Raw genomic sequence first — 23,173 nt, 5'->3', positions numbered from 1 at the left:
TTATTTGATTTTGTCTCAGCTGAGCAGTATTGAGACATGGGGTATGTGTGTGCGCCAAGCTCAGCGTTGGAGCTGATGATGGACGTAATATATGTAGGATATATGAAAGACATAGTCAAGCGACTAAGAAGTGGGCACTGTGAATTAATCTTTTCAACTTGTATATTATATATGACTGGTAGCTTCTAAAGTTAAGAATTTGCCACAACACGTACCTAAAGGATTCAGTCTGTGCTGAACTCATTAAACGTACAGGCACTATTTCAGTTTACGATCTCGAGCCAGATTAATTAATACTGTGACATGGAACAAAGTATGGCTCATCACGGAGAATCCAACGCCCCACACCACCACCATGCTGCCGGTATCGCCTCGCCGCATTTGAAGTGTGATATAGAGATCGTAGCTCTTAATAAGGAGATTGCAAAGCTGACAAAGCAGATCGGGGGGTCAGCCTGAGTCTCATCAAGACCTAGTCAACCTTACTGATTATTGTTCCACCTATAATGCACAAAATGTGGAATTGGATTTCACTGAAGACTGCATCTTCTCATTATTTACACATCTCCCATAATGTCCAACAGTAAATCAAACCTTGTTGGTGAGTAGTTGAGGTTACAACATGTATATAAGTAGGAGAATGATATAGCCCACCCTAAATAAGCCCCTCAAAGAACGGGTTGGAATATACTTCAGACATCTTTCAGTCAAGCCCTGTATGTCTCGGCAATGATGGTAGAATTATGTAGTGGAGCTTATACTGATATGTGCTGCTTGAAATAAAGTTTCCTTAGACTAGTGGGTGATCAGAATACCTTGTTTCTATGGTCAAGCACGGTCCAAAGAGATATATAATAATTGTACAATTACAAGGAAGTGAATCCTTAGTTACAAGGGTAGTTACCCGCCTCCTCCCAGGTATACCTGAGTCTATACTTAGGGGATTCTAGGGGGTTGTTTTTAACTTTTGCCCCTAGAAAGGTCCCTTACAGCGATATATCAGAAATAGCGGTAATGAGCTGCAATAGTGACACAAGAGTATGCTTGTTGATTGATTGATACTAGTTGGGACTAGGTAGGTAGTACGACGGTGTGTAACTAATTGGAGTCAGTTGACTCGTTACTGCATGCGGTCTTCGAAATAGGTGATTCTCAGAGCCACACTGATAATCTTGCAGGAATTATTTGAGTAATTTAGGCTATAATCTCGTTTTCTGGAAATATATTCAGGGTTAACGACCTTAATCTCAGGGATCTCTCTCATTTGGGACCATCGAATTCTCTTTGCTAGAGGAGTTTCCAAAGTCCATTAACTTGCGCAAAAAGTTCTTTTCTCTTCAATGCTCCCTCCCGTCACTGCAAATAGCACACCAACAATGTGGCAATATTACAACGAGAAGTCAGTCCTGGTGACAGGGGGGAGTGGGTTTTTGGGGACCGCCCTGATCCACCGCCTCATAACAACGACATCGTTGTTTTATATTTACCTAGTCTGCCGAGGAGGTATAGAGTAAGCCGCTCAACACAAACCCCAGCGTATACCATCGCTTCCTAACACCACAAAAGCAACCTTCGTGCAAAATGGGAAGCGAGTTTATCGGCCCAGATAGCAAATATGCTATTTGAATCAAAGAAACTGGTGGTCCTCGAAGGCGATGTTTCCTGCCCTAGCATGGGGCTGTCTAAACCCGATCAAGAAATGCTCCGCGAAAATATCAATATCATCATTCATGCAGCATCTCCGATCAATCTAGGAAGTCCACTTCATAAAGTGTCCCAGGGGGTCATTGGGGCTACTGAGATGGTTGCCGAATTTGCGAGCTCATTCCGAGCCCTTGATCGATTCGTCTACGTCTCCACGGCGTTTTGCAATGCTCATATCTACGAGAAAAGTCCTGGTTCCGATCTGTTGATCACTGAGGATTTCTATCATTTGAACAGGGAAGACAGTCCGCTTGACGAATGGAGTGCAGTGCAAAAGTATGGAACGAGTGAAACGTACGAAGCGAACGACTTCCCCTGGGCATATGCCTATGCCAAGCATTTGACTGAGCGGCTACTGGCCCAGAGATTTGCAGAAATGGGCGGGCAAGAGAAGCTCCTTATTATACGTCCTTCAATTATTGGGCCTGCGCAACGCCTGCCTTTTCCGGGATACTGTGTTCCAATGTCATCGCCTTGCAGCGTGGTTGCCGCAGGGCTAATGTTGATCCCATCCTGGCGATGGGAGATAGCGACACAAACACCTACCCCGGAAATCAATAACCATCATGATGTGGTTCCTGTAGACGTGGTTGTTGATCGTCTACTCTGTCACCTAGCTATAGGGACCCACGGTTGCGTGCACGCGGTCAGTGGAGTTAAGTCTCGGTTTAGCTTCGAGAAATTGTTTCAATCGGTGATGAAGTGCCGCCAGATACCCTGGGACCTGCGTCCGGTGTGGATAGCTGATGGATGGAAATCACCTAATCAGCATAAGATGAGCCGCCTATATGCGATTATTGGGACCTCATTCGCTTTCTCCGAAGACAAGACGGTCAGAATCAGCAACGAGCTCGAGCTCTCTAAGGCGACATCAGATCTGAACCTGTTTACCGAAGTCGATATGGTTGAGCAACTCCTTGCACAATCACAGCAGATACGCTTCATCATGGACCGTTTATCGCATAAGAGCCTGCTTTTTCAGCTACTAGTCTGGGTCTTCTATCGCAATTATGGCAAACCATGTGGACACTGAGATTTGCCAGTGATGCTATATTTGTAGCGTGGTAGGTCCTTTAGGATACAGTATGAAAAGTGATCCCGCGGTGCCTCTGGGCCCTCTTTCTCGTCGTGCAAATTACAAAGCCCCAGATATTCTTTGAACAGCGCTGCAAACCGTGCTTGATTCAAACTAGACTCGCGGTTTCTGATTCCTAGCAATGGTAGCTTGAACCCTAGGGACAGCATGCACTGAGAATTACACTGGACCACTGTTTATGGCAATCAAGGAACGTTCACTGCAGTGCTCCCAATCTGTTCACACTTGCAGTTCTACACAAGGTTGTTCTGCACAACTAGGTTTTCCTGCGTGTTACAAGAACGCAAGGATAGGCAAGGCAGCATTATTACGGTACTTTCATACTCTCATGGCGCTCTTATGTTCTCAATCTGCCCCTTTGTTCAGGCAACGATGGGGCATCAAATGAAACTAAAGTGGCAGATACAGTCCAAAATAGCGCTGTTGATTCAAGACTCTACTGTCTCGGTCTAGTGGAAGAAACGATATAGTAACACATGTTATGCAACGTGATATCATGCAAACTCTCATTCTCCTTACTCGACACCTTGCGTTTCGAATGTTCTTTGTTCACCAGGCAACGTTTTGCGTCAACTCCCTAGCTCACTGCTTAGGAGAGACAACCCTTCGATGACCGGAGATCATCACGTGATCGTCTGATCACAATGCCCTTCTAGCATTGAGCGAAGGGTATCATGATTTCCACCATTCCTCTTCCCTCGGACTATCGCAATGCAGAGAAATGGAGGCAATATGATCCGACTAGTAAATGGATTATCGGGAAATATGGGGTCAGCTTGGGCTTGCTCATGACCTTGAGACATTTCGCGGCCAACGAGATTCAAAATTGTCGCCCTGCAACAACGGCAAAAGCTTCTTGATCATGAGAGAAGCTGCAGCTTGATTGGGGGAATTCCCATTGAGAGCTTACCGGTTATTCAATGGAGGGACTTTATCTACTAGGTAGAGATCTCGAGGCGTCCTCTCATTGTCATTTCGGGTATTGTGCATGACGTGTCTCGCTTTATTTGATACATACACATCCTGGAGGCCGAACTATGATCCAAAGCGGTATCATCGGAAAGGATGCCACATTTATGTTCGAGGGAGGTGTCTATATGCATTCAAAGTCAGCTCACAACCAGCTTGTGAAGATGAGAGTGGCTGTCATATACGGTGGTGGTGAAGTTGCTGCATACCAAAGACAAGAGGAATGAATTTATTGGTTCTTTGAGACAAGCTTAAGATTGATTCGTGTCTTGCTCGTTCGAAAATGCCGAGCAGCGATATGTGTGCATCATGTTCAGTATTCATCTCAGGCTGCTTAATATGTGCTTAGGGCGTGCTGAGACCTATTCAGTAAGTAACAAGCAGTAAAGAGTGAGCACTAAAACAGAAAGGGAAGATCATTGACTGTTTCTAGAAAATCAAGTACATATATCGTGGTAATGTAAGTTTTAGTTATGACTTGATACCACTCCATTTAATTCAACCATTGTATGATTTGTGTAGATCGATAGATTTGTAGTTTAAGACCTAATAGAGGCGAAACCGAAGCACACCTAAAATAAAAATAAGACATAGCATAGACATACATACACACATACACCACCCGTTAAGAAACACACTTTCGAGAAGATTTTTCGCCTTTACGCCATGCTGCCCGATGCCTGTATTCGGTAAATTTTTCTTTTTCTTTTCCTTTCTTTTTCATCCCCTCGCCGTATTTTCCTCTCCATCCAGCCTCTCTTTCGTCTTTGTTCCTTGTGTCTGCTCTTTTATTTTCTGCATCTGTGATATAACTTTTCCGGAGGGCAGACTGGGCCACTTTGCTGGACCTGCATAGAAATTGAAACGCGTAACCTCCGGCTCAGCAATAAGCATATCACCATAACCGGAGACAACTCATTCTTTTCATCGCAGGACCCTCAAAAACAACCCACCGACTATATAACCCACCGATAACTAGCATACCGACCGGCCGTCTCACTTCTGCGAATAATCTTGACGACCTGACCTCTGCGCAGACCCAGGTATCTAGCCACAGGATCGGACACCTGTATACGAGGCAGCTGCGACTCCTTCAGACGGTAACGTTCCAACAAACGGGCCTTCTCGTCGGGGCTAAGCAAAACGTGTTTCGGGACCAGTTCGTGGCGGGTAATGTTGACCAGCAGATCCTGCTCCTGGAAGTGCTCGCAGATGCGGCCGGGCATGCTGCTCAGTAGGCGCACAGCAGACGGCGAGATGGGGGTCTGGGTGATGAACACGCCCGTGTGGAAGTTGTTCTCGTCGACGAAGTGGTTGAAGGTACGCACTTGCTTGGTACCGACGCCGGTCGAGTCCGGGCAGAACTCGACGTAGATGGTGCCGCAGTCCGGCTGGGGGTTCGGGTTCGATTTGCTAGGCAGGGGCGTGTATTTCGCTTGCATGGCTTCCGTGGGCCGGGCGCTGATTTTCATCTTGTTGCGGCTGTTTGATGAAATTTGGGGTTAGATGGGGGTTGACTGGGAAATTATTGGATGGGATGAAAGGCGCGCATACTCGGGGTATCCTAGAGGGTCGGAATATTTTTGCTTGAATTCGTGGAGAGGCATTTGCACTTCATCTTCCGTCACCTCGTAGCCCTGCGGATTTGTTGAACTTGGTCAGTGGGATGATCGCGGGGTGGTTATTGCAAGCTTCGCTTCGCTTGAAGCTGGAGAAAATCCTTACACGATCCAGAAGCATCTCAAAGACTGTCCTCCACGTGCGCCAGAGTCTGGTCATCTCGCGGTCGGCGTCCACGGAGCCTGCAGAGTAGTCCTCGTCCATGGTTGAAGGGGGATGGCACACCGCGGCGCGAAACTTGAAAATGAAAGAGATTAGATGTAAGGGTAGAAGAAGAGCAATAATCGGGCAGATAAACCGATCAAGCCCGGAGAATGCGGAGCAGGAAGCTGTCTAGGCTGGAGGGGAGAGAGGCGATGATGGAAGCAAAATGCGGTTCTCGAAAAATCGGCGGGCCAGCGCTAAAAGCGCCAAACGGTAAGCGCCGCCTTTTGGACCAGCAAAGGCCAGACCAAGAAAAGAGCACCGACTTTCTTCTTCTCCAGCGTTCTCTTTCCATTCCTTCCCCCCTCAACCCCCCCTCCTCCTTCTCCCCCTTTCCCTTCTTCTTCCCGCTCGTTGGAGCTTTCTTTTTCCCGGTTGATTTCGGTCAATCGCGCTCATTTTGTCGAGTGTTGTCTTATTATTGCTTTTCTCCACCTCTTACCATGGCCGCTGACGCCAAATCCGCTCCTGCCACGGAGCACAAGGTGAAGCCTACTAAGCCCAACGAGGAGGCCTTCAAGGCCGATCTCGCTCAGGCTGAGAAGGAGCATGCCGCTGTTCAGGCCAAATTGGTATGTGAGGATCTCTTTCTGCTTTAATTGGCATCATGCAATCGCATTTCTCACCTTGGATGCGGTGATTTATTACCGTTCCGTGGCCTTTTCTCTGCCTAATTATCCATTCGGAATGTTTTGCGCTACACTGCATCTTTGCTGTTCCGCCTTTCATCCAATCGCAAGACCAATGCAACATATCATCTATCCGTTATCTCAGAAACTAACCACATATCAAAGACCGAGATCAAGGCCAAGATCGAGACCGCCAAGCCCAACAACCAGGACTCGCCCGCCGCGAAGAAGCAGCAGGAACTCCGCGCTGAGCTGTCTTCGATCCGTCAGAAGCAGCAGGGATTCAAGGCTTCTCGCTCCAGCACCCAGGAGAAGATCAATGCCCTCGATGCTACCCTCAAGGCTCGCATTTCCGAACAGAACAACTCTCGTACGCGCATGTCCTTCAAGAACGTCGAGGAACTCGATCGCGAAATTGCCCGCCTCGAGAAGCAGGTCGACTCCGGCACCCTCCGCCTGGTCGATGAGCGCAAGATTCTGTCCGACGTCTCCAACTTGCGCAAGCAGCGCAAGAACTTCGCCGGTCTGGAGGAGGCCCAGAAGGTCATCAACGACCTCAAGACCCAGATCGCTTCCCTCAAGAAGACTCTCGACAACCCCGAGGCCAAGGCTCTTAGCGACAAGTACTCCGAGATCCAGAAGGAGCTCGATGCCATCAAGGCTGAGCAGGACAGTGCCTTCAAGAACCTCAATGCCCTGAGGGACGAGCGCACCAAGCTCCACGGCGAGCAGCAGAAGAAGTGGACCGCCATCCGTGAAATCAAGGACAACTACTACAAGGCCCGCAAGGCCTACAAGGAGTACGAAGATGAGGCCTGGAGAGTCCGCCGTGAGAAGCAGAAGGCCCAGCGCGATGCCTTCGAGCGCGAGAAGCGCAAGAAGATCGCTGACAAGAAGCTGGAGGAGGCCTCTCGTCTTGCTTACACCGACGAGATCCTTACCGCTCAGGGTCTGATCCGCCACTTCAACCCCTCCTACGACTTCGTTTCTCTGGGTCTGGATGAGAAGAAGGACGAGGGCTCCAGCTTCCGTGCTGATGTCGGTCGTACCGTGGACGACTCCAACCTCAAGGGTATGAAGGTTCTCAAGAAGGAGGACCGCGAGGAGGACTACTTCGTTGGTACTGGCGGCAAGAAGGGTAAGAAGGGCAAGAAGGGCGCCAACGGCAGCCCCGCCCCCGGCACCCCGACTGAGGCCAAGTTCAACCTCAACGTTGGTGTGATCGAGGACTTCGCCAAGGTCAAGATTGACCCTCCCATGAACCAGTCGGATGTCCCTGCTGTGATCGAGAAGCTTGCCGCCAAGATCACCGAGTGGAAGAAGAACCAGGCCTCTAAGACCGAGGAGGTGAGTTAATCCCTTTCTCTTTACTCGAGATTAAATGCTAATACCTGTCCAGAACATCAAGAAGGCCCAGGAGGAGATTGACCGCCTCGAGGCGGAAGAGACCGCCGTCAACGGTGCCACCGACTCCGCCAAGAAGCCCGCTCTCAAGAACAGCGGTGTGAACGGCGAGGTTTCCGCTGACGCCGAGCTGAAGCAAGAGAAGGACGCTGCTGCCGACGTGTCGGAAGAGCTCCAGAAGGCCAGCCTCGAGGAGAAGGCCTAAATCAACCGCCAAGCATAGAGTGTTGCATCGCATTGCATCTGCATCTTGCATCAGCCATGCTCATTGTTAGATCTGCAAAAGCTCGAGACTCGCATTTGACACATTTACACCCTGCGTGATCCTTTGGTTCTCTCTTTGCATCTAGGAGTCGTGTACCCCGACCCCTACCCATCTATCCCTACTAACCCCTCTTTCCTCTACCGAGATATGCCCATTTTGTCTTACGAAAACAGAAATCAATATGCACGGGTATTGGTTTTTTTGCGTGAATCACCGTGCTACCAGCGTCGGTTGTTTGGTCTACGGATCAAGTCCCGGGCTGGGTTCCTTTTTTATCCCTTCTGTGTAATTGACTTTTTCCTCTTACCTTTACCTTACTACCTATGCTTTTCTTATTTCATGTCTTACCATATTCTCCTCTCTTATCTTTCCCAGTCCCGAGACTGGCGACAGCCAGGAGCATTCAGTCAGCGATTTGTTTAGCAGCGTGTCGTGTAAGTAACGAATGAGCGATTGGAAAAGCAAGTTGTACGGATCGAATGTAGGACGTTGAGCGATTTTCATTATCATGACATACTAAAGAATTGAATGTAGACTGTACATTATCTTTGTCCTAGTCTTGTACATGCCATCATCTATGATGCTTTATGTTATCGACACTGATCATTAGCCAAATACCATCTCACCAATTCTACAATGATTCCATAGACAGTGAAGCTCAGCCAAGAAACAAAGAGAGTAGCCAATTGATATTACTATTATTACTATTATCATCATTAATACCCTCCCTGGCCCCCCTGCTCCTTCTGACTACTACTCCCCCCCTCCTGCCCTCCACCCCCCTGACTCCCCGTCTGCCCATCCTGCCCACCACTCTGACTTCCCTCCCCTCCATCCTGCCCCGTCGTACTCCCCGCCCCAGCCGCTGTCGTCGTTGTCGTAGACGCAGTCATCCCATACCATTCCGCCGTCGACGACGCCCCGGCCACCGTACTAGTACTACTACTCGAACTATTCCCACTCGAACTCGTCTGATAAACCTTAAAGCTCTTAAACTCCCAATACGCATTGGTAAAGTTGGCCCCATTCTCCGCCGCCCACTTCGTGCACGTCGACGGACAATCATACAGATCCGTGTAGTAGGTACTCGCCCCCGCCAAATCGCCACAGATATCGATATTGACGATAATACTCTGGTTCTTGAAATGCGAGCTGATGTCGCAGTTCGTATTGGGGAAGTCGGCGAGTGCTTCGCCCCAGCTCGATGGGTCGGGCGTGTTGCTGCTGTTCGAGATATCGTCGGGGATGGAGTCACGGCTGAACATCCAGACGCGGATGCCCGCGGGGCGAAGTTCCATGGCGTAGATCTGGCAATCTCTATCAGTATCAGATGTATGGGTGGGGAATTGGGGATGGATTCGGGGATTCGGGGATGGGGAAAGAGCGCACGCCACCACCGTTAGTATTGAATTTCTCGCCATAGGTTGCTTTCGCGCCTGTTACGCTGCAGCCGGCGTTATCGTTGGCGGTGTTGAGGCAGTTGGTGTATTTGGCTGTGCCGGTTTCTTTCCGTTTCACGTCCATTTTGCATCCGCTTGAGGTGTGCAGGGTCATGGCGTTGCCGTGGGTGGCTTTGTTGTTGGATTCCAGCACGTCGATTTCGCCGTGTTCGGGCCAGTTGGATGGGTCGGTGAGCCAGAGGGCGGGCCAGGTGGCGCATCCGTAGGGCGTGTGGGTGATGTCGAAGATGAAGAGCCCGTCGTTGTAGGTTTTCTTGGAGGTGATGCGCACGGATTTCCGGCCGCTGGTTTGGTTGGAGGTGCTGGTGTCGACGCGCAGGACGGCGCGGGAGCTGGAGGCGTAGGTTAGGTTCATTGATGAGGCGGTCGTGCTGTCGACGTAGCTGGTGTAGGGTTAGTTGTGTTCTTTTGTGTGTGTATATGGAGGGAGATGTGTGGATGATTTGCACATACTCCACGAATCCGTCTGTTGTGTCGGTGGCTGTGTAGTATTCGAACTCGTCGAAGAATGAAGAGCCCGAGTATGTGTCTGCGAGCTTATAGCTCAGGGCAGAGTAATCGGGATATGAGGATGATTTCGTGCCCTCGTAGATGCCCACGACGAGCGCAACAATGATAACCACCACACCTCCGGCGACGAGCGATTTCGTTAACACTGACCATGAGCGCGGGTCATACCACGGTCCTCCGGCGCCTTTTGCAACAGTTGCTTTCTGTGCTGTTTCTGCTGCTCCTGCAGCTGCAGGGGCCGATGCAGTGGCTGTATACGGCGGTGCAACAGGCACATTGTGTAACTCGTAGTCCGGGAGACCTGCCCTATCCGAGACGTCTAGACTGGATAAGTTTCTGTAGGACATGTTTGAGGATTCAGTCATCGCAAGGAAAATAGGCCTGGAGGATGACAGACCCTCTGGATCCGCACTCCATCTTATTCAAGCAATGACCTGGCAAGCTATACAATAGGCTTAGATCGCCAGGGTATCATGGAGCCCCTTAAGACAGAAAAAGGTCAGCTAGTGCATAAGTAAAAGCATCAGGATTCATACCAAAGCTTTTCCATTGGTTTGTTGGCCGGTCCCTCGCGGAGCCCGGCTGTTGCAATGACTTGATCGACCCGAAGGGATCATGCCGAAAAACGAAGACATACGTAAGCGCTTATTCGGCTTAGCATAGATAAACCAACCGTTAAGGCTGGTAGGCGTAGGGCTCGCCGAGAATAGCAAGGGAAATTAATATGGTGAGGGAACGCGCTGCAGCTGCATGAGATCTACAGGCCAAGATGGGTGGGTTGCGTCTTTCTACCAGGTTTCGAATGCTGACTCGTGCACGAGTGGCCCCGTCAAATAACATGGCTATTAAGCATACAGCTCATGCATGTTCAAACGGTGGAAAAGATGTTGATATCGATGCCACACATACTTGGTGGAGCGCTTACGCAATGCGGCCATGAGTTAGCGCGTAAGCCACGAATGAGCGGCTGGCCAGCAAGGCTGCGCGGGGTTTGTGCCATAGCAAAAATATTTGAAGCGGGACGAGCGATATGGATAAATGAGGATGAATTGACTGAATTTGGATTGTTTTCGAGTGCGTATACTTTGTTCGGGGTCGGATGATTTACCTTTTATGTTCCTGTTGCTCGGCGGGCTAGAGGTGCCGGAACTGAACCTGTGCTGAGACCGAAAAATTGTGTCGAGTCCCATTATGCATTGAGACAGACCCTTGTTCAACTTGGCAGACTTTCTCAGGGTCTGATTGACTTCTGAAATCAGGGTTGTCCGGGGCATACGTATGCTCCGTAGCCGACAGACCCGGGCAAGACCCGTTGCCAGAACATATCCATGGCTCGTCTCGAGTAATTATTGTCTGTTTGCAGCACGAAGGAAGGCATCACACTGAACAGGATTCTTGTCCTGACTGCCAGATCATGTCTAAAACTTCATAGTGTACTAATTTCCCGAGCTTCGACGTGGGAAAAAGGCGACTAGTTATTTGAGATAGACTGCTTTTTCCAGCGAATGTAGGCTGTCCAACATCGCGAGCCCCTTTCTCAAGGTCAGTTTCTCAGTTGAGCTCACAATTGGAGAGAATGGCGTACTTACGTGTCGTTGGAGATGACGAATGCCTTCAATTGGGCTGCTGTGGCGGTGCTGTTTTAGCGTGCAAAGTAGACTCCAGACCCTCGTCGGCTCACGATTAGCCTAGCTCTTCCGTGCTTGATCCATATTAGCTTCGGCGCAGTTTCAGATTGGGCTGAGCGATGAGGGACCCACTGTCCTTGAAATAGCCTTAGCACCGTTCGAAAGGTGCGATTTGTCGACCGAAGAAAGAAGGATAAGGAAGGATAATGTGGTGGAAGACACTTGGAAGCGACAATTGCGCTAGTTTCGGAAGCTGCAGTAGAAGCAAAAATAGATGAGAGTGTGGTTGAATGTAAGAAGAGAAAATAGATAAAGGCAAATAGAAGATCTTCCAAGCAGCTTTCCATACCTTAACATGCAATCAATACCTATGCCTTTTCCGGGTCTGTTTTGGATCTTTTTTTTGAGGTCTTACACCAGTAATTTCGTTGATGGAAGCTGCCTGATTGGTGGTCCATTGTCTGTGGAATATATCAGTATTACTGGTAGTCCTGTGGCCAGTAATAGTAGAGTTCTGTCATTTTTTTTAAGGCTTTGTGATTTGATTTGATCAAGATCACTGGGGTCTCGCTGTAAGGTTTCTTCTTATTGGCTAGCTTCCAGGCAGCGGTACAAGGTGAAGCAGAGATGCAAGTGCATTTAGAAGTGCGCCACAGCAGAGCATCAATACTTAAAGATGAATACAGATTCAATTTGCAACATGTCATAAAATAGGTTGTTAACCATACATTCTTTGTGAGTCCATGTGACATTAGAGGATCAGGAATGAGTAACTAGCCATACAATCGAGAGACAGTACTAAGAAGCTTACTGAAAGCGCACTATTTACTTATGGTCAACCTGGCTTTATATAACAGCAGGAGAGTACAGAGAAGTGTAGATTAACTGTAATGCAAGGGTAATGCGTTTAGACTAGAGTGGAGCAGGATATGCGAAGAACAGGTTGAGCTTCATCATTCTCCATCAGCCGAATTTTCCGAGTCAGAAGGAAGACCGTCGCTGGCAGATTCGTCCTGAACATAAGAATAATAAGGTAATGAGCCACTTGAACTGTCGGTATCATAATCTTCCTCAGCATCGTCCCGTTGCAATTGCCCAGCTGACATCTCGTGGGGGTTGAACCGAATGGAGTAAAATCTGCCAGATTCAAGTCCAATGACAAGTACATTGCTTTGAGCATCCCAGCCGCCATACAACCACCAAGGCCGATATTCCGGGGGCAACCAGATGCTTTTCTGCTCCCCCAAGACCACCCAATCATCTTCAACGGTAATTCTTGGAGTATGTGCGGCATCATCTTGGGAGAGGCAATTCTCTGGACTGTACCCTACTTCCTTACTCATGTTGAGCTCATTCTCTAGGGCTTGGAGAACAAGTGACAATTTTTCTCGTCCCTTTCGACGAATAGTGGAAACCGTATACTTGATACCATCTCCCCCCTGATACTCTTTCAAAAGACGGCATGGCTGTATGCTCCACACACGGATAGTACCAACGTCTTCTATCCAGCCCAGTAGCTTGCTGGTGGAAGAGAATTGCAAATAACAGCATGGGCAAAATCTCCGAGACCGTAGTCTTCTGTCTTGGGTCGCAATAACCTGACCCGTCTCTGCATCCCATACCGCGACGCACCCGTCGTCAGATACCCATGCCACCAGCTTGTTGTCTGGAGAAATAGTCACGGTGAATTCAACGATATTAAGTCTAGGTGCTTTGAGCGTTTTTTGATGCTCTTCCGTATATCCATTCCATGTTTCAATTTTTCCCATGGGTCTTACTGTGACGAATAAGGAGCCATCCGCGGAGAGTGCCACACCTTCGATTGCTTCACATTGCTCTACTGGGACTTTGTCGTACTCCTCAGGTGCAATTACCCATAGTCTGATTGTAATATCAGATCCACTCGACACAAGGAATTGACCGTCCGAAGAGAAGGCTAAATCACAAGCCTCGGATGTGTGGCCCCTTAAAGTTTGCACGATCATCCCTTCCTGTCTATCCACCACGTGTATTGCTGAACCGTCTCCTGATAATGCAATAAGCCTATCATTGGGAGAGACTGCAATATTTGTGGGAATCATCGGTAATTCAAATGTGCAGTCCAGTTCCCACTTGTCTTCATGCCGCCATATCTCGATAGTATCATCTGCTTGTAGCAGAAGTTTGCCGTCTCGACAAAACTTGACTGCGTTCAAACGACCCCGAACCCCCCAAGGCACAGCTGCTTGGTGTAATTTGCCGCGTTCTGTGTCCAAGACTCCGAAGCTGCTCGGATACATAGTATAAGCGAGTAGGCGGTTATTAAATGAGAATGATAGACAAGCCGGTTCGATACGTTGCCAATTTGCACCTGAGCTGTGGTGAGTCCATCTGAGTCTCCATGAGGTGCCGTTCCTTTGCCACAGAGTTATTCTTCCGTCTCCGTGTAAGCATGCAAGTAACAGGCTGTTAGGAGACACTGTAATGTAGTCAATGCCATCAGTGCACCCCACTGTATGTGACATTTCCCACGTAACTGTATCCCAAACAAATACTTTCTGCGTTGTAGAAGCGAGCAACAGTTGACTGTCTGAGGTGAAATGGACCCAATGAACAGCGTCCCATGGTTCAATGAAATCATACTCCTCAACAAGGAGGCATCTGATCATAATGCCTGTTCTTGCATCCCATATTCTTACCATATTCCCATCTGTGCCTGCAATAATTCGGTCACTGGGAGACAAGGTCACAGACAGCGCACTTGATGAATGCTCGAAGGTCTGTAGTAGAGACCCCCAGTTCTCTTCTATATCTGGTCCCTGGAGGATCCATTCTGGGAGTGCTCCTGAGTTCCGCACTAGGCTAGTCTTTGGAGTAAACATAAGCGCAACGTAGACTTGAAGTGGTGCAATCATAAGTGTTTGTTGGTGCCTCCAGACAAATCGCTTTGCATCCAGCAAAAAATCGCGTACTTCAGGGTTTGACGTCATCTAAGCTTTATGTGTCAGGGACATAGTATAAACAAAAAAAAAAATCATCAGCCTTTACATACTACGGGCATGGAACTTAACATGTCAATAATTCCCACTGTTTCGGGCATGATTCTCATCAAGGCCAACGCCTCCAGCCAGTGAAGAAAGCACTGACGTAAAAAGCCAAGCAGGTCAATATCTGTCTTAAGCTCACCTTCCTTGAGATGGTAGGCCCAGTATTGACAAGCGTAGCGAATCGGTGCAAGTGGATCTTGTGAGGGTGTTTCAATCTCTTCTATAGCAATGTCATAGTGAGGAAGCTGATATATGTTCTCGCTCAACGTCTTCTTCATTCCTTCCATTGAGTTTTCGAGGATTTCGCGATGAATGCACTTCTCAAGCCCGCCATGGTCTTGCGAAAACCCGTCACGAAGCTGGTGCTGGTTCAAAAGTAGCCAGTCTTGAGCAGTCTGGTGGATGAAATACACCATCTCGCCACGGATACTCAGGAACGACCTGCACCCAGTTACATAGTCCCTTCCTGCATTGACACCTGTTTCCATTCCCGTAAGTTGCTCAATTTCCCACAAAGACAAAGGCCTGCGTGCCACCATTGCAACACACAGAACGGATTTGCATTCCAGCCAGGGCAGTTGCCTGAGCAGATAATCATATAACTCATTCAGCTGCCGTGGGGTATCTTCAATGACTTTCTGCCACCGGGCCTCGGGTGCATTTTCTATCTCCTCGAATACTAAAGAAACCCAAATATACGTGTTGCTGGCTCGGTCATGTAACTGATCTTTTATCCTATCAACACGCTCTTGGTTCTGAGCTTTGTCTCGAAGCACCTGGACCTTCCGATCGATATAAGCGTTTATCCAGGGAATGAGGTTATGATCATCCAGCAGCAGAAGCCTATGGTATTGTAGTGTTGTCTCAGGTCGGCTGTCTGGAATCTCCAATAGTGGCCGACTGGTGATGAACCATTTGACATGGGACATTCTTTCCTTGGTAATAATCCCGTTCATGAATCGCAATAGTTGCCTGCGCGAACCTTCCTCACATTCATCAAGAGCGTCGACGGCAATTATGACACGAGCTGAATCTATCAGCATACTTGTCAACAGATCACACCATGTAGCGAATGAGTTGCAATCACTGATGAATTTCTGTCCTGAATGAGAGAATTGCTCGTCAAGGTGTGAGCTTAAGTGGGGCTGTTGCCGGAGAAGCATCCACACCAGGCTTTGGAGTACTGCAACCCCGTTGTTCAAATCTGCATCGGTGTGTTGGCAGAAGAAGTATAGGATCGTGGGGGCCACTGGATCCCTGAGGCCCCGTGTTTGCAGTTCTTTTATAGTGCCTATTGAAAGCATTGTCTTTCCAGTTCCAGCCTGCCCACTGATCCACAGTCGTCTAGGCGCCTTCTCTCCCCAACACCTAAAACTTTTGAATTGCTCGGTATTAAAGACCCAAGTATATAGGTCATCCATGACACTCTCTTTCAAAACTTGGATAGTTTTGACGGTTGCCTGCGGATCGACGCGACGTATAGCCTGTAAACGCTTCTGGAATTCCTGTGAGTCTTCCGCTGTCTTGGTGTCCATGATCATCGCTCTCATTTGGTCCTTCAATTGTTCCATGTCGTACAGCGCGCAATCTCTGGAAAGAGCATCTTCTGCCTCCTGGATGTGTTTTATTTCGCCACTCCAATCATCCAGCTCTAGCAATCCGCGGGCCCACACTAAGAGCTGATACTTTCTGTAGTAGAAACAGACGCTCTTGATCTGGTAGAGCAACAATGACTCGTATAACGACGTGATTCGCCCAGCGATGTCCTCTCGTATCCCGTGTAGCGACTTTTCATCTTTCATGCTGTCCTCGCATAGGACTTTGTCAGTCAACTTGGAGTACCACTCGATTCTGGAGATCGCATAAGCTACGCCGTTGTAGAGAGCTGCTCCAGTGCTAACTGGCTTGAGCAATATCTAGTCATAGTGGTAGTTCTTCAGTGTCTGTATTGAAATATCAGAGTTAGAACACTTACATCAATGCTTGATGAGATGACGGCCCACGGCAGCGCAGTCTGAGAGACATTCTTCAGAGGAATGTCAAGAATGGCCTTGAGCTGCTTAATTACATTGACAGTGCTCTCCGAATTCTCAATAGCTTTCTTGTATTTCTCAATCCTCACAAGGCCTTCTTCGACCACCTTTTTCATTTGCTCTTCTCCAAGGTGCTGGGAATACTCATTTGTTTCGACTACTTTCTCGGCCGTGTATTGGCTCAGAAATACCCTTTGAAGCAGTTCCTCATACCGTGAAACGTATTCTGTCTTTGCCGGGTCATTTTTGAGGTTGTTATAGGCCTTGTCCCAGAGAGCTTTGTGGATAGAATCCGCCTGGTTAATGACCTGTTGTCCACGGTGTCCATCAGCGTCACTGGTAGTCTTGTCATCAGTAGCAAGTAATCCATCATCTTGTCGCAATTCTGTAGTTTGACTAACGTTGCCAGCAGCGTCACTGCTGGGAGAGCCTTTTGCAGGGGTGCTCTCGTCATTTTCCTCGACCTTTTGGTCGTCTGCCTCGTGCCTTCCCTCCTCTGCATGTCTGTCTTTCCTAAAACCCCCAAGCAATGTCGAAAGACACCCAGACTTGCACGATGGCATTCTGGGACGCTGTGAGGTATTGAAAAATTCTTGTAGTGCAATCGCAATAGAAACCGATCAGTGATAGAGTCCTGGACTGAATGTGTTCGGCTCGCGAGGCTGAAAAGAGGAAGGTCGTCAGGCGTTCGTTGCCTAATTTAAATGCGATAGGAACCAAACATGCTGCTCAGCCTCGGGTTAGTGTGGTGAATGCTGAGTGGCTCTCAATGTAGGATCATTGGCGCTAAACATGCAGCAGGTACATGTACCGGCTGGCCCACGCTGGAAAGAATGGATATGATTATCATTTGCCGAGTTGATGAGCTTATAGAACAGATACATCGGTCAATGTACTTGAATCTTGGTCCCAATTATTCTATCTCGCAAGTATCAAATCACTATAAAAACTGTTTCATTGTTTGAGATTTCTACTGACCGTTCAATATATATACTGGTGCCGTGGTTAAGGTACTATGGCTCTCTTGAACATCACTAATAGTACTAGCGTACACATACTACTATCGTTCTAAGTCCACCTAACTGCAAGATTAAAACGTATCAGGCACTACTCTAGTGTCTACGTACAGCAGGAAACAAAAATAGAGAGTTGGTGCAATATTACCTGAGTCGTGGGTCTCCAAGAAAGAGGAAAAAAGAAAACCAAAAAGATGATCCCCCGAACCAGAATCGAACTGGTGATTTTTCGGTTACAATAATTACCATTACAGCCGAACGCCATAACCAACTAGACCATCGGGGGTTCTTGTTGTACTCTGCAACTTGCCTTGTCATGATATTGAGCAATTTGTCACAAGTAAATACTAAAAATGGCAACCATCGTCAGCCACCACGCCAAGATAAGATATTCGTCATGTTTTCCCCTCTTTCCCCAACCACCGATTTGGTAGCGAAGTCACGTTCAGGGCAGCCTACGCTTCATCAGCATCTCGGATGAAACAAGACGCTGTGTGACAGAAACACTCCAATGTTTGTGTGTTTCGTCTGGCACCACGAGACTGTAGACACATAAGCCCAGTAGTTGGCATCTGCACGACATCTTTGTTCTCCCCAACATCCCCAATTCCGCCCGCGTAGACCGACATAGCCGGTTGCCTAATCCGGACCACTCGCCAAGCTGCCATCCATCGTTGGTTTCGCTCGGCGCTTCTTCTCGTCTCTTTTCCCGACTTTTTCTCCTCACATCCATCACCCTCCCCTCTTTTTCCTCTCCGCACATTCCGCATTATAGAGAAGACTCTCATTCCTATCAGAAGCCTAAACTGCGCCGTCAGGCATTCCTCACCGCAACAAAAGACCGCATAATCACTGATATCGCGTCTGAAAGACTTGCGACTGTCTCCTTATTAAAAATGTCCTACAACAAACCTGTATGTTGAGTCAACCTTCTCGCCAATTCTCACTTCACCACTGACCGATATTGAACAACAGGATCAGCCTCCTCCGTCCTACCCTCCTCCCACCCACGACGCCGGCCCCTACCACCAAGGCGCATCGCAAGACTACTACCAGCAGGGCGGTTACCCTCAACAAGGCTACAACCAGGGATATCCGCCCCAGGGCTATGGTCCCCCGCCGCAGCAGGGATACTACGGTTCTCCTCCGCCTCAAGGCCAGCCGATGTACTATCCTCCGCCGCAGCAGCAACAAGGTTACTATGCCGGACAAGACCGGGGCGGATCCTCGGGTGGTGGTATCTGCGCGGGTATAATGGCTGCATTGGCTTGCTGCTGCTGCTTGGATATCCTGTTTTAAGATGAGAGGAGTGCTGTGTGTTCAGTGATTTCTAACTTCTGTTTGGATTTGGTGTCTGCGTTTTCTTCTCGTCTAGATTGGATGCGATTGCCTACTACTACTGATACTGTATTGCCATTCTTTGGTTGGGCGCAAGGATTCACGGAGCACGGTTCGCGCGCGGGGTTTTGTCTGTGTTTCTATATTTGGTTGATTTTCAGTCGGGTCAGTCAGGTCAGGTTAGGTTTGACTGGCGTCGGCGCTTAACGGCGCAAGGTCTATGGATGACTACTCGAGTCGGTTTACTTTCGTTGAAATCCAATCATTTTTATATCGGTAGTAATTAACATTATTCATCTCTAGTTCCGTGTGCATGGACATTCTTGCGTGCAAAATTGACTCGCAATTCTAACCTCAATCATAAAACATCACAGGGCAGGGTATCAAATCATCGTCGAAGGTTCAAAACCAAATCACGTCGACAGCGTTATATAACACAACACAATAGCAATCACTCAACACACCCATTACACGGGGGCCCGCAACTACGACCTCAAACTCTCATCCTCCGTCAACCCCCCATACGCCAACGGATCCACAGCCCGATAATGACCCGGCCGACTGCGTCTCCTCCGCCCATGGCCCCCGGAACCCTCCACACTGGAATGCTCCTCCTCGACCTCAACCACATTCGACGGACCAGACGACGTAACCGACTCTTCCACAACAATGCGTGAATCCCTCCCCCGACTCGCTCTTGACCTGCGACTCCGCCGACTCCCACCGCTCTCAATGACCTCCTCGACAACCTCGCGCCGCCGACGTCGCGGTGGTCGTCGCGAAATCGAGCTTCCCTCTTCCTCCACCACCACCTCCGACATCGTTGCCGACGTCGCCGTGCTGGGCTCGCTGGAGAAGCGCCGCCCGGCACCCAACGCCAGGAATATTAAGTAGAGGAGGAAGATGAATCCTAGAACGCTGCCGATGATGACGCCGGCGACGGCGCCGGGGGAAAGGCCGTTACTGTTGTAGGTTCCGGGGATGAAGGCGGCGGAGGAGCGTTTGAGGGCGGAGGGGATGATGCTTCGGAGAGATAGAATGGATGGTTGAGATTTTTGTGTGAAGGGAAGTGAGATGTGGAGGTTGAGGTTTGGTGGTGGTGGTATTCGTGGGATCGGGATTGGAGTCATTGTGGTTTGTTGGTGGTGGAGGTGGAGATGGAGATTATAGTAGTGGAGGCGGGGATCCAGGCGGGTAGATCCAGTTGTAGTAGTAGTTGTAGTAGATGGATATGTTTCATCGAGGGGAGGGTGGTGGTGTAGACATGGATGTAGTGGGATAATGACCTCACGATCAGAATAAAAATGCTAAGAGGCAGGGAATGTAGATGAAAAGAAGAAGAGGATGGAAAAGACGAAGTGATGGGGCGGAGCGCATTGACAGTGGGTTTTGGGGATTAATCGGTGGCTGGGATGATGGGATGGGATGCGATCGACAGCAAGGCTCGATGCTGGGATTCGCGAATCAGCGTGGAGGATGTAAGACACTGGGTACTGACTTTGTACCTGAACAATAATTTGAGTATTTACTTGGTTTGATTGATTGATACGTTGAGTTATTGTCCGCTCGATTGTCATTGAACGTTGGAATGTGACGGTGGATCAAGGCGCAGATCGGAAATGCTTGGGTGCCTTATCGATCTATGCTGTGTTGCTGCTGCTGCTCCACCGTCTCTTCTCTTACCGCTGTGTGTTTGGCTGCATGTTTACTGTCGCTATTTCCCCCACACTCCATATTCTTACTCGCATCTGACTGATGCATAGTCACATTATTCCGTAATTCTACTATATATCCTACACGTGGATTCAGTTCCGAGGAGCTAATACTGCAATAGCAACATGAGGAAGCCATGCCTCTTGCTCAGGCAGCCCCTACGCTTAACCGTCCCCTTCCCCTGTTATGACCTCCCTCTCAGAGCCAGCCAGCCATTTCTTCCCCGTCGAATTTATCGAGTATTTTCTTTGACTAGATACAGAGGAACAGGACCTGCCAAGAAAACCACTCGTGTCATTTACGAACCCATTGAAGATGTGGAAAGAATGGAATATTATGAAGCTGGGGGCTATCATCCAGTTACAATCGGGGACTGTTTCCACCATCGCTATCGGGTAGTTCATAAACTTGGCCATGGTACATACTCGACCATTTGGCTGGCCCGCGATAAAGTTTCCAAGAGATATGTTGCATTGAAAATCTGTACAGCGGATTCGAACACCCCCGAAAACAGCGTGCTGTCCAGACTGTCGCAACCCCAGCAATCGTCACGCTTAGACCGAGATTTGTTCCCTACAATTTCAGACATCTTCAACATACAAGGCCCCAATGGCAACCACACCTGCTATGTCACCAGACCAGCACGAATGAGCCTGTCAGACGCAAAGAATGGATCATGGATCAGTCTCTTTCAGCTTGAGGTATCCCGAGCGATAGTAGCGCAGCTTATAATTGCTGTTCAGTACACCCACTCCCAAGGTATCGTCCATAGGGACCTTCACCGTGGGAATATTCTACTTCGGCTTTGCCGTGACTTTGACAAACTTTCGACTGACATGCTGTACGAAAAGTATGGAGAACCGGTATTGGAGCCAGTAAATCGATTAGATGGTCAAAAGATTCCGCCAGAGGTGCCACAATATGGTGTAGTACCTATATGGCTCGGAGCTGTAAGTGAGGATGTGACGCTCCCAGAAGCCAAGATTTGTCTTTCAGACTTTGGCGAAGCATTCTGTCCCACTCACGAACAAAAAATCGAGTCTCATACACCTCTGCTGGTCCGTCCCCCGGAGGCCCGGTTTGAGCCAACCCAGCCTCTGACCTTTTCGTCTGATATATGGACACTTGCCTGCACCATCTGGGATATTATGGGACAAAGAACACTATTTGAAGGCCTCCTTACAAATGATGACGACATGACTAGCCAACAAGTTGACCTACTTGGCCCGCTGCCCCCCGAGTGGCTCACTAAATGGAAAGAAATTCGAAAGAAGGATAGCAAGTCGACTCACCAACCTCCCACATCTCCGACTCAGTCATGGGAGGATCGATTCGAACAACACATGCAGCGGTCGCGGATACGGGAGGGAATGCCACCTTTTGAATTAAAAGAACGCGATGCTTTTATTTTGATGTTACGCTCTATGCTTCGCTTCAGGCCGGAAGATCGCCCTTCTGCTCAACAGGTCCTTGAGTCGGAATGGATGGTGAAATGGGCATTGCCTGAATATGAGAAGATTCGCAATACTGCTTAGGAGCAAAAGGTGGAATCGTACTCTCAATACTTGCTGCTTAGGTGAAGTGATGGACACTGATATTAGAGTAGAAAGGCTATGGTAACTATGACTTCTATATATAAGGAAGGAACTATAATCATAATATCCCATGGGTCATTCGATAGCATGCCATTGCTACCCAACTTCTCCATGAGATCTACGATAGTATGCAGTATTAAAGTAATAAGGTTTACCATAGGCAATAGGGGTCCTAGCATCTTGTAACTCTACCAATTAGGAACCGACAAGAAACCATGAAATGAATAATGCTCGAATTCCAGAAATGTTGATATTGATTTCGACTCATATGAAACACTATGAGGATACTCCTTCCACTCTGTTTACAATTGGATGCCGCAAATAGAATCTCCCATGTCTTCGAATTCTTTCCCTACTCAAAGCATTCTTTTTCCCGAACATGATGAACAAAAAGGACTCTATGCAGATTCCAAAAGGCCAGTGGCTGAAAAAATTCATCGCTTGCATGGTTATATATTTCTATAACCTTTGATACTGATACACTGCGCGTATCTCAAAGTTCTTGATAATCAAAATCCACCATGAAACCTAACGACACTGTTCAGTGTGAGCCATAAGAACCGGTCCTGACACTCGGTAGCACCAGGAGCAGTATCATAGTCAGAAGTATCAGCACTATAGCACAAGCTCTGTAATTCCTAGTGATAGAGAAGAAGAAGATGGTGATGGGCCAATAAAGACACACCCGTGGTTTCCAGCGTAAGATCTGCAACAATGTAGGTATTACCCGAAAGTCCACATTAATGAGCTCTGGGACGCTGTTTTGTGGATAGTCTCGAGACAGACATTCGCTAGTCGGTAAGTAGTAGTACATAGATCTGCGTAATCGTTTATTCAAAGTATGATGATGTCTTCATCGCAAGCCAGTTTTCCAGACAATTATGTGATGCTATGGACATTTTGGCTATGGATCCGTCCACCCGGACTTTATATATATTGCAGTTTGGCTCTATGCCCGCAACT

At 48.4% G+C, this 23,173-nt stretch overlaps 9 protein-coding genes and 1 non-coding gene across 10 annotated transcripts; 5 read left to right on the top strand and 5 right to left on the bottom strand.

The window, feature by feature from the left end:
* Positions 1-1,376: 1,376 nt before the first annotated feature.
* BO85DRAFT_415228 (male sterility domain-containing protein) lies at positions 1,377-2,737 on the top strand (the record flags this gene model as incomplete). The annotated part of the gene is made up of 2 exons (XM_025657675.1): positions 1,377-1,510; positions 1,567-2,737. The coding sequence occupies 2 exons, from the start codon at positions 1,377-1,379 to the stop codon at positions 2,735-2,737; spliced, it is 1,305 nt and encodes a 434-aa protein (XP_025518070.1).
* A 594-nt stretch (positions 2,738-3,331) lies between these two features.
* On the top strand, positions 3,332-3,699 carry BO85DRAFT_220656 (uncharacterized protein). The gene has a single exon (XM_025654689.1). It carries the CDS (start codon positions 3,475-3,477, stop codon positions 3,658-3,660), a length of 186 nt encoding a protein of 61 aa, XP_025518069.1. The 5' UTR covers positions 3,332-3,474; the 3' UTR covers positions 3,661-3,699.
* Positions 3,700-4,264: 565 nt separating this feature from the next.
* BO85DRAFT_517733 (DNA-directed RNA polymerase core subunit RPB5) lies at positions 4,265-5,740 on the bottom strand. Its single transcript, XM_025664929.1, has 3 exons — positions 5,495-5,740; positions 5,324-5,406; positions 4,265-5,251 (listed from the first exon to the last, which is right to left on the bottom strand). The coding sequence occupies exons 1-3, from the start codon at positions 5,591-5,593 to the stop codon at positions 4,726-4,728; spliced, it is 708 nt and encodes a 235-aa protein (XP_025518068.1). The 5' UTR covers positions 5,594-5,740; the 3' UTR covers positions 4,265-4,725.
* Positions 5,741-6,036: 296 nt separating this feature from the next.
* bfr1 (putative nuclear segregation protein (Bfr1)) lies at positions 6,037-7,831 on the top strand (the record flags this gene model as incomplete). Its single annotated transcript, XM_025658547.1, has 3 exons — positions 6,037-6,165; positions 6,388-7,569; positions 7,622-7,831. The coding sequence occupies 3 exons, from the start codon at positions 6,037-6,039 to the stop codon at positions 7,829-7,831; spliced, it is 1,521 nt and encodes a 506-aa protein (XP_025518067.1).
* Positions 7,832-8,607: 776 nt separating this feature from the next.
* Positions 8,608-10,258, bottom strand: BO85DRAFT_466748 (glycoside hydrolase family 16 protein; the record flags this gene model as incomplete). The annotated part of the gene is made up of 3 exons (XM_025662143.1): positions 9,805-10,258; positions 9,281-9,734; positions 8,608-9,198 (listed from the first exon to the last, which is right to left on the bottom strand). Exons 1-3 carry the CDS (start codon positions 10,224-10,226, stop codon positions 8,608-8,610), a joined length of 1,467 nt encoding a protein of 488 aa, XP_025518066.1. The 5' UTR covers positions 10,227-10,258.
* Positions 10,259-12,343: 2,085 nt separating this feature from the next.
* Positions 12,344-17,111, bottom strand: BO85DRAFT_415216 (NACHT and WD40 domain protein; the record flags this gene model as incomplete). Its single annotated transcript, XM_025657674.1, has 3 exons — positions 12,344-14,458; positions 14,521-16,431; positions 16,485-17,111. The coding sequence occupies 3 exons, from the start codon at positions 17,109-17,111 to the stop codon at positions 12,443-12,445; spliced, it is 4,554 nt and encodes a 1,517-aa protein (XP_025518065.1). The 3' UTR covers positions 12,344-12,442.
* Positions 17,112-17,762: 651 nt separating this feature from the next.
* BO85DRAFT_t67 lies at positions 17,763-17,850 on the bottom strand. Its single transcript has one exon. It is a non-coding gene; the product is annotated as a tRNA-Tyr (tRNA).
* A 128-nt stretch (positions 17,851-17,978) lies between these two features.
* BO85DRAFT_446718 (uncharacterized protein) lies at positions 17,979-19,204 on the top strand. The gene is made up of 2 exons (XM_025659565.1): positions 17,979-18,476; positions 18,538-19,204. Exons 1-2 carry the CDS (start codon positions 18,461-18,463, stop codon positions 18,861-18,863), a joined length of 342 nt encoding a protein of 113 aa, XP_025518064.1. The 5' UTR covers positions 17,979-18,460; the 3' UTR covers positions 18,864-19,204.
* BO85DRAFT_446717 (uncharacterized protein) lies at positions 19,168-20,483 on the bottom strand. The gene has a single exon (XM_025659564.1). It carries the CDS (start codon positions 20,030-20,032, stop codon positions 19,388-19,390), a length of 645 nt encoding a protein of 214 aa, XP_025518063.1. The 5' UTR covers positions 20,033-20,483; the 3' UTR covers positions 19,168-19,387.
* Positions 20,484-20,605: 122 nt separating this feature from the next.
* BO85DRAFT_391558 (kinase-like protein) lies at positions 20,606-22,266 on the top strand. The gene is made up of 2 exons (XM_025656815.1): positions 20,606-20,677; positions 20,737-22,266. The coding sequence occupies exons 1-2, from the start codon at positions 20,658-20,660 to the stop codon at positions 22,148-22,150; spliced, it is 1,434 nt and encodes a 477-aa protein (XP_025518062.1). The 5' UTR covers positions 20,606-20,657; the 3' UTR covers positions 22,151-22,266.
* Positions 22,267-23,173: the final 907 nt, after the last annotated feature.

Source organism: Aspergillus piperis (genome assembly GCF_003184755.1).
Source record: "Aspergillus piperis CBS 112811 unplaced genomic scaffold BO85scaffold_4, whole genome shotgun sequence".
In the NCBI taxonomy this organism is placed as follows: Eukaryota; Fungi; Ascomycota; class Eurotiomycetes; order Eurotiales; family Aspergillaceae; genus Aspergillus; species Aspergillus piperis.
The sequence above is the reverse complement of the archived record's forward strand: the minus strand, read 5'-3'. Positions and strand labels throughout refer to the sequence as shown.

Excerpts from the sequence above, each read along its gene's own strand:
- BO85DRAFT_220656 (XM_025654689.1), top strand. The coding sequence starts at position 3,475 with ATGATTTCCACCATTCCTCTTCCCTCGGACTATCGCAATGCAGAGAAA.
- BO85DRAFT_517733 (XM_025664929.1), bottom strand. The coding sequence starts at position 5,593 with ATGGACGAGGACTACTCTGCAGGCTCCGTGGACGCCGACCGCGAGATG. Across the intron at positions 5,407-5,494 it reads TTGAGATGCTTCTGGATCGT|GGCTACGAGGTGACGGAAGA; the intron begins GTAAGGATTTTC and ends ACAAATCCGCAG. Across the intron at positions 5,252-5,323 it reads GACCCTCTAGGATACCCCGA|CCGCAACAAGATGAAAATCA; the intron begins GTATGCGCGCCT and ends TTCATCAAACAG.
- BO85DRAFT_446717 (XM_025659564.1), bottom strand. The coding sequence starts at position 20,032 with ATGACTCCAATCCCGATCCCACGAATACCACCACCACCAAACCTCAAC.
- BO85DRAFT_391558 (XM_025656815.1), top strand. The coding sequence starts at position 20,658 with ATGCATAGTCACATTATTCC. Across the intron at positions 20,678-20,736 it reads ATGCATAGTCACATTATTCC|CAACATGAGGAAGCCATGCC; the intron begins GTAATTCTACTA and ends ATACTGCAATAG.